This window comes from Pygocentrus nattereri, chromosome 25 (genome assembly GCF_015220715.1).
Source record: "Pygocentrus nattereri isolate fPygNat1 chromosome 25, fPygNat1.pri, whole genome shotgun sequence".
NCBI lineage: Eukaryota > Metazoa > Chordata > Actinopteri > Characiformes > Serrasalmidae > Pygocentrus > Pygocentrus nattereri.
The window spans coordinates 21513418-21529195 of NC_051235.1; the positions used below are offsets into that span (position 1 = coordinate 21513418).

Genomic DNA, 15778 nt, shown 5'->3' on the forward strand with positions numbered 1-15778 from the left:
CCTGTCTTTATCTAAAGGGAAGGCTAATTATCAAAAGCTAAACTAAACAAATATGTTTTCAGTCTAGACTTAAAGGTTGAGACTGTGTCAGAGTCCCGAACATTAACTGGGAGATTATTCCACAATTTGGGGGCTTTGTAAGAAAAAGCTCTTCCACCCACTGAAGTCTTCTGAATTTTAGGAACCAGTAGAAAACCAGCATCCTGTGATTTGAGTAAACATGGCAGTTCATAATGGGAAATAAGATCTTGCAGGTACTCTGGTGCAAGACAATGCAGGGCTTTATACGTCAATAAGAGAATTTTATAGTCAATACGGAATTTGACAGAAAGCCAGTGTAACGCTGATAAAACTGGGCTGATGAGATCAAATTTTCTGATCAAAATTTCTGGTCAGTTTCACTGACATGTTAGTCTGTGTTGCACTGGTATGAGTGTTTTTAAACACCTCTGTGTCACTGCTGAACTGAGAATAGTCCATCACCCAAAAATATCCAATCAACAGTGTCCTGTGGGTAGCGTCCTGTGGGCAGTGTCCTGTGGGCAGCGTCCTGTAGGCAGCGCCCTGCGACCGCTGATGAAGGACAAGAGGATGACCAACACAAACTGTGCAGCAGCAGATGAGCTATAGTCTCTGACTTTACATCTACAAGGTGCACTGACAAGGTGGGAGTGTCTAATAGAGTGGAAAGTGAGTGGACACAGTGTATAAAAACTCCAGCAGCACTGCTGTTCTGATCCACTCAGACCAGCACAACACACACTAACACACCACCACCATATCAGTGTCACTGCAGTGCTGAAAATAATCCAACTCCTGCTTTGTGGTGGTCCTGTAGGGGTCCTGACTATTGATGAACTGCGTAAAAGGGGGTCAAAATATGCAGAGATACAGATGACCTAGAGTCCGTAATTGTGAAACTACAAAGTGGACCTTTGGCAAGTTGCATACTTAATGAAGTGAACGAGGTGCTTGTGTGTGTGTGTGTGTGTGTGTGTGTGTGTGTGTGTGTGTGTTATGGTGATCATAATTGGTTTAGTGTGGCATGAAGGATGACTTGAATGCTTTTACTAAATGCATAGGCAAATATGCATGTTAAATTTCTGCAGCACATTAATGATCAAATGGAACTTTTATTGAATAATGAAGAAGGAGATCATTTAAATCTTGAAAGCACACTCCAAAAGTCATAGTACACAGCAGAGGAATCACATATATGGAGAATAATGCCATTTCCCAAAAGTCTGAGCTGTGTTCATGGGGGAAAACGGACTAAGTGCTCGGGTCAAAATTCTTACTCTGTACACAGCCAGATGGGAAAATGAGTGATTTAAATATGCGAGATTTAAAGGTAGATTAAATTTGGATTAGATAGATCTCATCTTTTTTCCCATTTAAAGTGCTTATACATATACATCTGAGAGAGCACGTCAGTGAGTCAATCAGTCTGAAGCCAAAAAGAATGTAAAAACACATAAATAATGAACATTTAAGAATTACAGCTTGTGAAATTCACATTGCACATTGCCACCTTATGTGTTTGTGGCATCTTAAGAAAAACAAACAGCTTTGAACAATTTCATTCTATTGTACATATATTATCATTCTATGATACATGTATTTATAACAATTCAGCTATTTTGCTCTCAACCACTGGCATCCACTTTGCTGGCTTGTGGATTTCTGCAGCATCTTGATGTCCAGATAAATGTCCATTTAAGCAGAATTTACTGTTCCATCATTGTTGGAGAAGCTTGCTCATCTGTAGTTCTTAGAAAGGTCATTGTGTTCATAAGGAAGGTTTGTTTTGAATAAGACTGAGCGGGTGTTCCTTGGAGAGGTCTCTTGGTTTTGGTGGATGTATAAAGCAGTCATGGTGCTGGTTAAGGTGGTAGTAGAGGCGGCTTAAAGGTGCAGGTCCCCGTGCAGTGGCGAGGGGTGAGCATCTTACAGGAGAAGTGGTGTAGAGCGTCGTGAGCTTCTAGGAGAAAACAGCATTTAGTGCTGCATACAGCAGAGTGAAGCCTCGCTGAATGCTCATTTATCTCAGACTGCACTGAACATACATAGTGAGACATGCTGTACAGCAGTTGATCTTAAAGTGGTCCTCAGGCACCCCCAGTTTGTCCACATTTTTACTAGATCCCTTCAGTCTAATGGAAAGGGTTTGGCGCCCCAGTCAAATGAAGTTTTGTTGAATTTATAAGTGAAATAAAGTTAATATATCCTCTACAGAGAAGCTAAGTTAAACATATGGGAAACAAAGAAAACATAAAATGTGGCCTGTGCAAAAGTGGCACATTTTATGTTATGTGATTTTTCCTAATATGTTGAATTCAGCAAATAAATAGAAAACGTGCACTAAAATGAGCAGAAAATGTCATACTGAAGTTTTGCAGTGTCACTATCAACAAAACACATCATTTGACAGGGGGTGTGCAAACGTATGCAGTCATATGTTGGACCATCTGCAGGTCCATTACGTCCAGTTTGAAAACTGTGTAGGATGATACATCGCTGATAGAAAAGCCATCAAACTTACTCCAACAGATTCCAAGGTCATTTTGATGTAGTGTAGAACACAATGAAGAAATTATAATAATTTAAGAAAAGTAGCACTTGCATATTTGACTCATGTCTTATTTATTTGATTTAATTTGATTTATTTGCTTTGGTGGGATTCGGGTTTCCAACTGCTTGAGCTGCAATTTTCTTTTGGCCTTTATTATAAATTACCTTTAAGCTTCTGCTGAATTGCATAACGAGCCTTTCTCTCTTGATCCAACTCGTTGCACAAAGTGTCTAAAATAACAAAGCAAGCAAAAAAAAAAACAAAACAAATAAATTAATGAGAAGAAAGAAAATCAAACTAGTATAAAATGTGTGACTCTATATTCTAAATCAAGATTTTCCAAGTTCAAGATCAGGTTTTCTTTGCCTGTTCTCAATTGTATGAATGATTTAAAAGTTATTGGACTAATAAAATAAAATTATTGGAGAAAAAAAAGCCTAGTCATCTATTTTATGCTTAATCTTCCTGTAGAACCCTCCTAAAACCTGAAACTCTCAACACAAGTGCTATTTTGTTCTTGCACAGTGCTTCACAGATTGTCTCCAATCAGTTTTGTTGCTGCACAACACTACAAAAAGTTTGTTGCAGTTGACTGACTGAATTGACCTATTTTTTAAATATATTTTAAGGGAAGTTCCACCATTCTTGCACAATTTCAGTATAATTCAGTGTTTGAAATATAAATAAAGTCATTCAGAATGGTTTGATGTGAAATGGTTCATTTGCACAGAAGCTTGCAGATTCCCTTACAGTGGTAGCGAAAGGCCCCAGGGGTCCTAATGTCTAAAAAAACAGATATAGCCAAACCTACCAGTGGACCTACACAAGTTTTTTTTAATTAAATGCTTAATGTAATGTTGATGCTGATAAAAAGTTTTTTGAGGACTATTTTTCCATAGAACACCTTACACGTGTCCCTCCACCATGAATGGATTAAAATAAATTGAATAAAATACATTTTACACCAAACTTCTATCACAAATCCACTGTAAAACCATGTATCAGACATCAGGCAGTTCATTAAAAGCATTTCATGTAATAACTTTGTTAGTGAGCTTTTAGAGGCATGAAACCCTTCAGACGTCTGGTTCCTATCCCCACCACTGCAAACAATGCTGACTCTGTAAGATTCTCTAGAACAAAACATTTCACACCAAGCCACTGTGAAAAATCTGCGGAACTCCCCTTTAAAGTATTAGTGTTGATGTTATCACCCCAAGCATTAAATCAACCAAACCCAATCAATTCAAATAAAAGAGAATAAACTGTGCTTCCCAAAGTCCACCTGATATCATGAGATGTGCTCCCATGTATTCTGTTGTGCTTCAAACAGGACTTTTCCCACATTACATTTCTTTTTCATGTATTCAAAAGGGTTCTTTAAGGAATTTTTAGGTTAGTCTGTTGCCATTAGCAACTGGAGAGACTGGCACAGAATACAGGATTTTATTGGCCCCTGGCTCCATCTATTTGCACACTGGGTGTGTTTTTCCTCTTGTATTGCTTACCTAACTTTGTTATTGTTGGCAGTAGGGCAAGCTACCCTATAAATTCATTCATAATGGTTCTAAACCACAGTGACCACTTTTATCTTGATAAGCATGGCTAATACCAGTTAAATTAACAGGAGAAAAAAAAAAAAAAAAAAAAAAAAAAAAAATATATATATATATATATATATATATATATATATATATATATATATATATATACACACATATATATATATATATATGTGTGTATATATATATATATATATATATATATATATATATATTATTGTGTAGAACATTTAAATGAGTAGAAATCCTTTCCAAAATTCAGTGATTCTTTTGAGTGCATACTGTGTTGATTATTCTACCGAAAATAGGTACAAATATACTTCTTTTTGTCTGGGAGAGTAAATGTTTGTACCTTTTTTAACACATTTAATGTACACAACTGGACCTTATGTACCATATTATACCTTTAAAGGGTCATTAACATTGTTTATAACCTTAACCTCAGGCAAATTTACCTCAGCAGTGCCCTTTTTTCTGATCGCATACAAAAAATATGCAAGTGTCACTTTTATATATAGTATCCTATTATGTCACTGTCAAAACAAAACCTTGTGTCTCCGAAAAAGGTGACTGAACAGGGGAATGGAAACCAGTCTTGTAATGTAAAAAAAGTTTTTTTTTTCCCCAAGTAATTTCAAGACATTTCTATTGGTCCATTCATCATGAAATGGTCACACAAAGTAAAATTGAAATGATGCTATAAAACTAGAAAAGTGTCAAAAACAGAGACACAAGATTTTGTTCCAACAAATAATCTGTTTTTGTATAAGAAGCAATTATATATTAGCCTATGTTTATATATTTAGATATCTTCTTTGTTTGTTCTTCTCAGTTCATCACTCTTACACCTGCTCACACATGGCACTCTTGTGAAAGTGTTTTTGTTTGTTTGTTTGTTTATATCACCTCAGCTCACCTCGCACTATGTGCAGCTGCTGCACCATCTCCTCTCTGTAGGACAACTCCCTCTTCATCTGATCCTGAAAATGATCTGTTCAACACACACACGGGCATTAAAGAGCCAGTCTGAGCCTGTCACTGCATTGATCACACTCTACACACCAGCGCTGTGTAATCTGGGAGGATTTCACTGATTGTTCTACATTTCTGCGTAATTCAGTGGTTGAGGTGTAAGCCCAGTCATTCTGAGTGGTTTGTTGCGAAACAGTTTGTTATAGAGAAACTTGTGCACTCACCTTTCTTTATACACTCTCACACAAATGTGGGTGTATCACTGGGTATCACCTTCAGTAGGGAACATAATTGTACCATATTCTGTTTCAGGTACAGAAAGCAAGTTCCATTACCTCTTTACCCTTCAGGGTTTTTATTTTATTTTTCTATTTATTAAAGTTATGAAAAGATTCAAGTATGCCTCTTTCCCCTGATAAAGTGAATGCAGTGTACCTTTAAAACTCATTTAATGTACACAGTTGGACCTGAACCACCATGTGGGTACATTTATATTGTTCGCATGTTGGATGACTGAAGTTTACCTGGACAGCACCTTTTCTTCTAACAGTGGCAATGCTAACCAAACAGTGCTAACCAAAGTTTGTGTTGTCTACAACAGACATATATATATATTTACTATCCAAAATGACAGTGAACCACCAGTGAGATGAAATAAGTTAACTCATCCTTTACAGGTAACAAACTTCAGATTTTAGAGCACAATGTCTATTGATTTGCTGAGTTTAACATGTTGGAAAAGCGTAACATAAATGATAAAATATGCCACGACTTTTGCACAGGCCACATTTTATGTTTCCATATTTTTCCCCACTGTATTAAATTCAGGAGATAAACAGTAATTGTGAATTGAAGTGTGTTCTCTGGAGAGGACATCTACCTATTTTTACTTAGAAAACAACAAAAGCATGTGATTTGACCAGCTGTCAACAAAACCTCTGCATGCGACTGCATCTCAAAACTACCATGAAACAATATCTGGGACAACACATTGTCAGCAATAAAGATTCAGGTACATTTTTCATTCATCAAGGTACAAACTATGTAAAAGCACTCTCTGAGTTACAAACTTGGTTTTAACATCCAATTGTGCACCTTACATAAGTTTTTCACTGGTGAAAAGTACATGTTTGTATCTTTTTTTCATAACCTAATGTTTTAAAAACGGATCAATAAAATAAAAAGCCTGGAGACAAGATGGAGTGTGTGGAGTCTGAGATAATATCATTTCAATGGATTATGGTACAATTATGTTCCCTGACTAAAGATGTACTCTTGAGGAGACCACCCCAGTGACAACTGCCCTAATGACAGTTTTATAGCTTTATTTCTTAGAGTGCAGCAACATATATGCCACCTTTTTATATTATGATTTTCTGTGAGGTTAACTCAGACGCCTGGTTCCTATCACCACCACTGTGAAGTAACCTGACAAAAGTTTCTCCAGAGAGGAGCATCTCACCCCAAACCACTCTGCATGACTCTGTTAACATCCTAATCATTTAATTATACAGAAAATGTGAAGGAATTCCTCTTCAAATATTATTTTAAAGACTCAGGTGGGCAGTGTGGTCCAGTTTACCTTTCAGACTCTGAAATTCTCGCTCCATTTTCTTTCTGAGCTCCATTTGCTCCACCAGCTGTTTCTGGAGCTCCTCTATCAGAAAGACACAAATAAAAGATCATCAGGAGCCTGTTTCAGTTCCTCAGTTCCCACACTGATCATCTGAGTAATCTAATACCTGACTCTGAAATAAACACTTTTATTTTTATTAAATCAACTCAGGTTTGTAGAACTTATACATGTACTACTAGGAGTAAAGCACATCCCTAAAAAAGATGGTTCTTCAATAAGTTCTTCAGTAAGGAAAATGGTTCTATATAAAGAACACTCAAGGAACCATTTGAATGATTATAGGGTTCTTTGCACTGTGATATGGTTCTTCAGGTTGATGGGGAATGTGTTGCTTGGGGTTCTATGTAAAACCTTTTGAAAAGGATTTTATATAGCACCAAAAATGGTTCTTCTATTGTTACAATAGAAGAACCCTGTTTGATGCTATACAGAAGTCTTTTCAAAAAGGTTCTATATACAACCATCAGCACATTCTCCTTCAGTCTGAAGAAGCACTATGTCATGATGCAATAAACCTTTAATCATACAGACGGTTCTTTAGTAAAGAAAATGGTTCTATATAGAGCCTTGAACAAAGAACCCTTTGAATAATTAGGCATTTATTGTTTCCTTAAATGGTTCTTCTTCAGATTGATGGAGAATGTGCTGGAGACGGTTCTGTAAAGAACCTCTTTGAAAAGCTTTTTGAAGAACCCTCTTTTTTAAGAGTGTACTTACATAATACTTCAGCTGTTGAGAAATTTCATGAACAGTGAAGAAAGCATTGGGCAGGATCAATGTTTTTGCTTTAGAATAACAATTAAATTCACCGCTGTTGTCGGAAGAAAACCATCTGTCCATTTTTGGTGTTTTTCAGTGTTTGAGATCATTTGAAAATGCCTGTTGTCCTTTACATTGTACGTAGATTTCATGATGAATGGACCCAAAGAAACGGCCCAAACTCACCTGGAAAAACTTCTGGTTCCATTGACTTATGTTAAAAATGAAGCAGGGTTTTTTCCTTCTCCTGTAAAGTTATGTTCTTCCAACAACAGCGATATATTGAAGGGGTTTTCCCTACTTTTCCCTACTTCTTTTCTCTTTTTAAAATGAAGGAGTTCATTATAATAGGCAAACATTGCTAATCATTCACCACTCAGTCCATACTGTAGAAACTAAGCTGCACCTGTCCACCTGCCCAGCTTACAGCAGTTTAGCTCTGCCCATTCAGTGGAAGTTGTAAGGAGTGTTTTAGCAGCTTTTTGAATGACACAATAAGGCAGTCAGAGCAGAGATCATTTACATACAGACACAGTTCTGCACATTTAATGCACTTTTACTGATTGTTTGCTGCATTTAACATAGTGGGGGAAAATGACATATAAAATGTGGTTTGTGTAAAAGTTAGGTCACATTTTACATGTTATTTATTTTCTTCCTATATGTTAAACTCAGCAAATAAATAAAAAGTATTCTAAATAAAAAAGAGAAGAAGGCAGGTAACAAAAACCTGTTCACTGTATGAATGAAAATGAATTTAGACTATTTTGATGCAAGAAAAACACAGTAACGTTACAGGTTTTATATACGTTTATATATTAAAAGTAAAAAAATAAAAGTTAAAAATAAAAGTAAAAAATCAAATCAAATAAAATAAAAATTTTTTAATAAATTTTAAAACGTAGGACACGACACTCTGAGCTTTCTTCGCACGGTCCAGTTGACCGTTTCAGCACTGTGGCGCACAGAGAGCTGGCCTGATTACATCTCTTCATCATCGATTCGGTTTAGATTTAGTTTATCAGTCTGGTGCGACTAAACGCTGAGGCCTGAGAACTGAATCTCGCTGTTTAGTCCTATGATGTGGCTGTGTGGAGAACTGTGCATAGACTGGCGCTCGTGCAGGCTCTGAGAGCAAGAGGACCGAATGTAGATGTTCAGATATGGACATTAACGGGTTAATATCTCATAAATAAGCGCGAGCTGTTTAACGGATTGTCCTGTCACGCTTTCAGCTGCGTTTTACAGACAGTGATCAGTTAAAGAAAAGCAACTGCTGTCGTTTTCTCAAGCATGATATTGGAAGATAATGAGGAGCACTGCCTCGAGCGGTGTGCGTGCGCGCGCGTGTGTGCGTGTGTGTGGGTGTGTGTGTGTGCGTGCGTGCGTGTGTGTGTGTACGCGCGCGCTACAGCAGTTCAAGGACATTTGTGAATAATGCGCGTGACGTTGATTTTGCTTTGTTTTCTTAAAAAAAAAACAGAAAATAGTCATTTAGTAAAAAATCAAACACGAGTCAATCTGAGAATAAAAAATGTAAAATAAAATGTATATAAGAAAAATAGTGATGAACTACAACGCCTTCAGTAAATAGATAAATAAATAAATAATCTTTACCTTTCGCCATTTTCTCAATGTCTTTCCCGATGAACTGAAATCTGCTGTCAGTCCGCAGAGCAGCGTCCGCTGATAAGAGAGAAAATAATCATAAAAGAGCATAATTTGAGTTTAAAATATGCAGAGGCATTAATGCGGAGATGAGAGAGAGTGCTCTACAGATGAAATACAACAGAGAGAGAGAGAGAGAGAGAGAGAGAGAGAGAGAGAGAGAGAGGGAGGGAGAGAGAGAGAGAGAGAGACACAGAGAGAGACACAGAGAGAGAGACAGAGAGAGAGACAGAGAAAGAAAGAAAGAGAGAGAGAGACAGAGAGAGAGAGAGACAGAGAGAGAGAGACAGAGAAAGAAAGAAAGAGAGAGAGAGACAGAGAGAGAGAGCGAGAGAGAGACAGAGAGAGAGAGAGACAGAGAGAGAGAGACAGAGAGAGAGAGAGAGAGACACAGAGAGAGAGACAGAGAAAGAAAGAAAGAGAGAGAGAGACAGAGAGAGAGAGAAAGAGAAAGAGAAAGAGAGAGAGAGAGAGAAAGAGAGAGAAATGGGGGAGAGAGAGACAGAGAGAGATAGAAAGAGACAGAGAGAGAAAGAGAGATGGCCTGATACTCACTCCCACTCTCCTTCAGCTGATCCTGACAGACCTGCTGGCCTTCACTCTCCTCCACTGAGCCTTTACTCGATCTGTGAGACTCTACAGAGGAGAGAGTGCATCAAACGCATTATATTATACATAATATCTATCTATCTATCTATCTATCTATCTATCTATCTATCTATCTATCTATCTATCTATCTATCTGTGTCTGTGTGTGTGTGTGTGTGTGTGTGTGTGTGTGTGTGTGTGTGTGTGTGTGTGTGTGTGTGTGTGTGTGTGTGTGTGTGTGTGTCTTGTTGGTCGAAACCTAATTTTTAAAAAACAATATACGATGGAAACTTGATAATATAGTAATAATAATATATACAATTTAATAATAGAATAATTTAACAATGCGAAAAAATGTAATTTAAATATTTTAACAAATCTTTCAAACTTAATACTTAATGAGCTGTCACTTTACCGTATATAAAATCTGAAAATCTGTTATTGTAATTGTGTAAGCATGTAGTAGTAGCCTTATGAAAAAATAAGAATATCACCGAATCTCTGTGAAAACATTAAACTATATCGTTTAAACTGTGGAAATATAGTAGCCTATAAAAAGCCATTGTAGCCCTATGAAGACTTCGCTGAATCCTAATCAATATATACTGTATGTGGCTGAAACTGTTTTTAAAAAGGTAATATTTGTTTAGGATTCTGAATAAATCAGTGATGCCCTGTGTAAGGGGTGCAGTTACCGTGTGCTGGTGGAGGTGGGCTGAGGGGGTATCTGGGGGCTGGAACAGGAGCAGGGTTCAAACACACAGCAGCATCCTTCTCACACACCTGCAACAGTTCAGCTCTAATTACCAACCCAGACCTTTCAGCTCATTTCAGCTCAGCTCAGCTCAGTTCCTCCTCTCCTGCTGCAGCCTCTTCACTGCTCAGCCCTCCGATGATCATCAGCTTATACCACAATGTCATTAAAACAAATTACTCAAACTGAAGCTTCAACTGGATCAGTGAAAATGACAAAGAGGGTATTTTGGCTGTGCAGTCACAGGGGAGCCTTTCCACAAACACGTCTGAGCCCTCAGGCCAGAATTACACCTGGCCAGCTATTCAGCTCCATTTACTCAATTTACTGCAATTATTCCTCTGAGGCTTTTCACCCCCATAGACTCACTTTATTCTCAATAGCGCTAACTTTAAAATACTGATTATTCATTTTTAAATAACAAATACAACTCAGAGGGAAAATGACTAGGTTTAAAATCTCTTTTAATACTGAATACCGATCACTGAAAACACTAAATGTCTTTAAATATTTATGGGAAAATAGTAATAATCAACGTAATTACTAAACCTAAGTCTATACATGCTTTAAACAATAATATATAATCAATATATTTTTATTTTATTCTTCAAATAGTCTCCTCAGTATCTGGCTGTACATACTGATTGCTTTTAAATATAATTAGCTGAAAATGACTGATTATATTCTTTTAAATGCTAATGTAATGCCAATAGCAAATGTCACTCACTGGAAAATATTGATTGCCTTGAAACACTAAATATTATAACTTAAGAATATTGATTACCTGATTGTGGCTGAAAAGCTAATAGAAATATTATTAAATATTTGCATTTAAAAACACAAACACAACTACTAATAAATACAACTATTAATATTAACACTGGTTGTTTTAAAATATTAAATATGGAAATTACTCATCCTTTTGATTTATTCACTCATTCTTTTATTTATTGGTGGTGGTAAGGGTACCAGCGATTTCTTACTTCCACGCTCCTCCACCTCATCTCCCACCCCTTATTACCCACCTCGCACGCGGGGGTGTCTCTGTCCTGGCCGGTCTTGTCCTCCTCCGTGGATCCTGGCTCTCTGGGCTCCGGGCTGCTCGCTCTCCTGCTCTGCGGCTCCTCCTCTCCCGCCCGGTTCGAGGTTTGTCCCAGTGGGCTCTGGTGGGATTCCTCCTCCTCCGGCGCTCTGTTTGACTCCACATCCACGTCCGGCTCCTCCGCGCTGTCCACATCAGGAGACACTGACCTGTAGCTGGAGCTGGAGCTTGCGAGCTCCGGGGACAGGTGACCGGCCGGGGGTCCAGCGGCGCGCGCCTCTCGGTGGCCGTACAGCTTGGCGATGCTCTCCGCGTCCCTCAGTACTGGCCTAAAGGCCGACACATGGCTCACGTGACTCACGTGACTCACGTGACTGTCGCGCGACCTCACCTCCTCGGACCTGTCCTCGTCGGTCCAGCGCTCACGCTCTCCAGGTGGGCTCCTTCCTCCTACTCCTACTGCTACTGCTACTCCTACTCCTCCTCGCTCATTCTCGCGCGTCTCCACCGCCAGCTCCTTGGCGCGCACCTGCTGGTGTGGATAAGCGGGCACGTGCAGGCCGCCCGCCGCGGGCCAGAACACCGGGAAAGCCGGGTAAAGCGCCGTATCCTTGGCGCCAGGCCAGAACGCAGCAGCCGCTGCCGCAGCCGCTGTAGCTGCCTTGTGCGTGTCTCTCGCGCCACCGTCTTCGCCGCCAACGCCGCTGCCCTCCTTCTTCTGGCACGCGCCGAACGTGGGGAAGCCTCCGTACGGATGCGGGAAAAAAGGCGCGTGCAGCTTGTGCAGAGCGCCGAAGCCTTTGCTGGGCAGAGGCACGAGCGGGTAAGAGGGTGCGCGCACGCCCGGGATGGGGCGCTCGTCGTCCGCGCTGCCGCCACTACAACGCGGCGTTTTGCGCGCGAGCTCCGGGGAAGCGCCTCCGCCCCCGCGCGCCGTCAGCGGAGAGGCCGGCTGGGAGCCGCTGAGCGGAATCGTCCTCTTTCTGCTGCCGCCGTTAAACATGGCCTTGACGTCCTCCCACGCGTGGCACACGTGCTCCGACGAGCCCTTGTCGCTCAGTCTGAGGTGGCGGCGCCAAGAGTTGAAGTTGGCCGCGTCCGGCTGCGTGTACTTGGAGTCGGGCGCGCGGTGCGAGTGGAAGATAAACTTGTTGGGCGAGAAGTACATGCCGCAGTGCGCGCACTTGATGCACTTGGCCCGCGAGCTGTTGTAGCGCGCTGGAATGAAGCTGCCCCTGCAGCCCCACGCGCAGTCGTGCGACACGTCGAAGGCGAAGTTTTCGGGCAGTTTGGGCGGCGAGTGCGCGCCCAGGAAAGACTTGCACAGGCGCTCGGCTTCGCGCTTCGTGATCATACCGCAGCGGCGCGACGACACGGGCATGGCGCCCGCGCGCCTCAGGATCTCTAGTTGCACCGGCGTGCACTGCACGCACGTGATGCCCAGCGCCACGCGCCGGTTATGGATCTCGTTGTAGCTGTAGTTCTTCAGCAGCGTGTTGGAGATCTGCGCCAGGCACAGGCGCTCCTGGCCGTCGATCAGCAGAGACACGATCGGCACGCCGTACAGACACGTCTCGCTCACCTGGTTGGCCTTCAGCGAGGCGCCACCGCCACCGCCACCCGGGAAAGACTGCAGCTCCGCCGGGGGCCGCGGGGAAGAGCCGGAGTCCCGGACCGCGGGCAGGGGCGAGCTCAGAGACTCCATGAGCGGAGATCTGGAAGACATAGACGAGGAAAATTAGCCAGGAGAGAGAAGGAGGTCATAAAATTTACATCAAGAAATAAAAAAAAAACACTGAAAACAAGAAATGTGTGTCTGGAAAAAAAAAGAAAAAAAACTTTAAAATGAAACTTTAAAATTTAAATTTAAAAAGGTAAAAGAAGAACGACGAAACGTGTTGTTTTATCGAAAAAATCACACAAAATCAACAATATGTACGTGGAAAAATCAGATTTTATATTCATGAACATAAAACAGCATGTAAGAAGATAAAAATAAGAAACAGCATCAGGAAACATTTATTTTAAAATATCTATATTTTAAGTTTTATCCCATTTCTTAATTTTTAATCTTGATTTGTATATTTCCGTATTTATTTTGGCTATTTTTTAGTTAGTGATTAGAGCCGTGTTATTATAATCAACAGCAATAAAACAAATGAATAAAAAATAAAATATAAGAAATCGGTGATCAAACGAATCATGGTGTCATAATTAAAGTCTGAAACACGAATATTCAGATAGGCTGAGGCAGCGTCACGAGCAATTTACGTTATTTACATTTTGGCCTTTTTCACTGCCTGTTTTTTGTTATTAATGATATCTTGATCAGTATCCTGTATGTGCTTGCTATAAGTGATATTCAAGCTGTTTTGCGTTGTTATTAAGTATATAAACGTTGCGCGCGGTTCATATAACTGATATTCAGTCTGCATTTAGTTAATATTAATTACATAAATGAAGCGCACTGCATTTCTGACGCCGCCTCTGATTTTCATTGTGATTAATGAAATGCGATATAAGATAAGATGAAGATATTTGTCTGGTTTTGAGGAAATAAATACGGCCTCTGATCGGAAATGTTGATGTGAAGTTTGCGCGTGCTGTACAGCCAGCAGCTCGTGCTCCGTGATCAGCAGCTCGGGCCCGTTACTTAAGGGCCTTTAACGGAGCTAATGGGTGAAAGAGCAGAAGGGAAAGAGAGTCTGAGCCTCGCCAATGAGCTTAGTCAGGGAGAATAAGCCCCGCTAATGTGCTTTGTGTGTAATTACACGGCCTGTGTCGCAGTGATCTGTTAATAAAACTCTGAGCTTTAATTCGCTTTTGGCCCACAGAAAATGTTCTGCTGCTCTATCACCGGGTGGCATCGCAGACTGTTCGGAATTCCTCTTAAACAAGCTTTATCCGCACTGACGCCTCAGCCCTGATCTTTTTCACGTCATTTCATTTGAGATCTCGAGCTTTAACAGTGACGCATATGGACAGAGAGCTCACTGTGGCTGTGGTGAAGACAGTTACCCCGCAGTGTTATAACAGCGTGCTCACCTCTCCCTCAAACACAGTAACGGCAGGTAAAACACTCACCTTTGTCTGAGGAGCTGAAGGCAGAGCTGGATGACTTTGGCTGCTCCAAATGATTAAAAACGCGTCCAGAAAAGTCCAGAACTGCTGATCCCCCTCTCTCTCTTTCCCTCTCTCTCTCTCTCCCTCTCTCCCTCTTCTCCGTGTGTGTCACACTACAGCGCGCATCTCCGTGAGCTCAGCGCTCGCTCCATGTGTATGTGTGTGCGTGTGTGTATAAGAGTGTGTGGGAGACCCGTGAGCACGTGGCAGGCCAAGAGCTCGCGCGCGCCACTTCTTATCAGACTGAGAGCGCGCGGTGTTTAGGAGGAGGGAACAACCAAAATAATAATGATGGCAAGGAGAAGGCACACCCACAGAGAGCCTCTTAACCATTTAGAGACAGAGTGAGAGAGAGAGAGAGAGAGAGAGAAGAGAGAGGAGAGAGAGAGAGGAGAGAGAGAGGAGAGAGAGAGAGAGGAGAGAGAGAGGAGAGAGAGAGGAGAGAGAGAGAGGAGAGAGGAGAGAGAGTGAGAGAGAGAGAGAGAGAGAGAGGAGAGAGAGAGGAGAGAGAGAGGAGAGAGAGAGAGAGAGAGAGAGAGATGAGAGAGAGAGAGAGGAGAGAGAGAGAGAGGAGAGAGAGAGGGAGAGAGGGAGAGAGGGAGAGAGCGGGGGGAGAAGGAGAGAGAGGTAGAGAGAGCGAGAGGGAGAGGTGAACATAGAAAAAAAGAATACAGAGAGACAGAAAGAGAGACAGAAGAAAAGAACAAAGACAGACCCCCTTAAAAAAAAAAAAATATATATATATATATATATATATATATATATATAGCGCCCAATGACAGCTGGGATAGGCTCCAGCACCCCCCACGACCCAGAAGGAGAAAGGAGAAGCGGCTTAGAAGATGTGTGTGTGTGTGTGTGTGTGTGTGTGTGTGTGTGTGTGTGTGTGTGTGTGTCTATATATACATATCACTTTGTTTTAAACATATATGCATTTAAATAACAAAGACAATTAGTTATTATAACTGATTTAAAACATACTGTAAACATTATTTTAAATAAATATTATATATTTTATATTTATATATATTTTTATATTTATATATTTATATATTTATATATATATATATATATATATATGTGTGTGTGTGTGTGTGTGTGT

General features: G+C 40.7%; 1 protein-coding gene across 3 annotated transcripts; it reads right to left on the minus strand.

Moving 5' to 3' along the window:
- Positions 1 to 1120: 1120 nt before the first annotated feature.
- skor1a (SKI family transcriptional corepressor 1a) lies at positions 1121 to 14919 on the minus strand. Of its 3 annotated transcripts, XM_017703511.2 has the most exons (9): positions 14638 to 14919; positions 11537 to 13268; positions 10453 to 10540; positions 9725 to 9805; positions 9119 to 9187; positions 6689 to 6763; positions 5051 to 5125; positions 2737 to 2802; positions 1121 to 1978 (listed from the first exon to the last, which is right to left on the minus strand). In XM_017703511.2, exons 2-9 carry the CDS (start codon positions 13256 to 13258, stop codon positions 1884 to 1886), a joined length of 2271 nt encoding a protein of 756 aa, XP_017559000.1. In that variant the 5' UTR covers positions 13259 to 13268; positions 14638 to 14919; the 3' UTR covers positions 1121 to 1883. The 3 variants fall into 3 exon arrangements, with proteins under 3 accessions (XP_017559000.1, XP_017559002.1, XP_017559001.1); XM_017703513.2 differs by lacking the exon at positions 2737 to 2802; XM_017703512.2 differs by lacking the exon at positions 2737 to 2802 and having other exon boundaries at positions 1121 to 1981.
- Between the last annotated feature and the right edge of the window lie 859 nt (positions 14920 to 15778).

Coding starts and splice junctions, on each gene's coding strand:
- skor1a (XM_017703511.2), bottom strand. CDS start 13,258: ATGGAGTCTCTGAGCTCGCCCCTGCCCGCGGTCCGGGACTCCGGCTCT. Junction 9,806..10,452: donor CCCACCTCCACCAGCACACG/GTAACTGCACCC, acceptor TCTCCTCTGTAG/AGTCTCACAGATCGAGTAAA. Junction 9,188..9,724: donor TCAGCTGAAGGAGAGTGGGA/GTGAGTATCAGG, acceptor CTCTCTTATCAG/CGGACGCTGCTCTGCGGACT.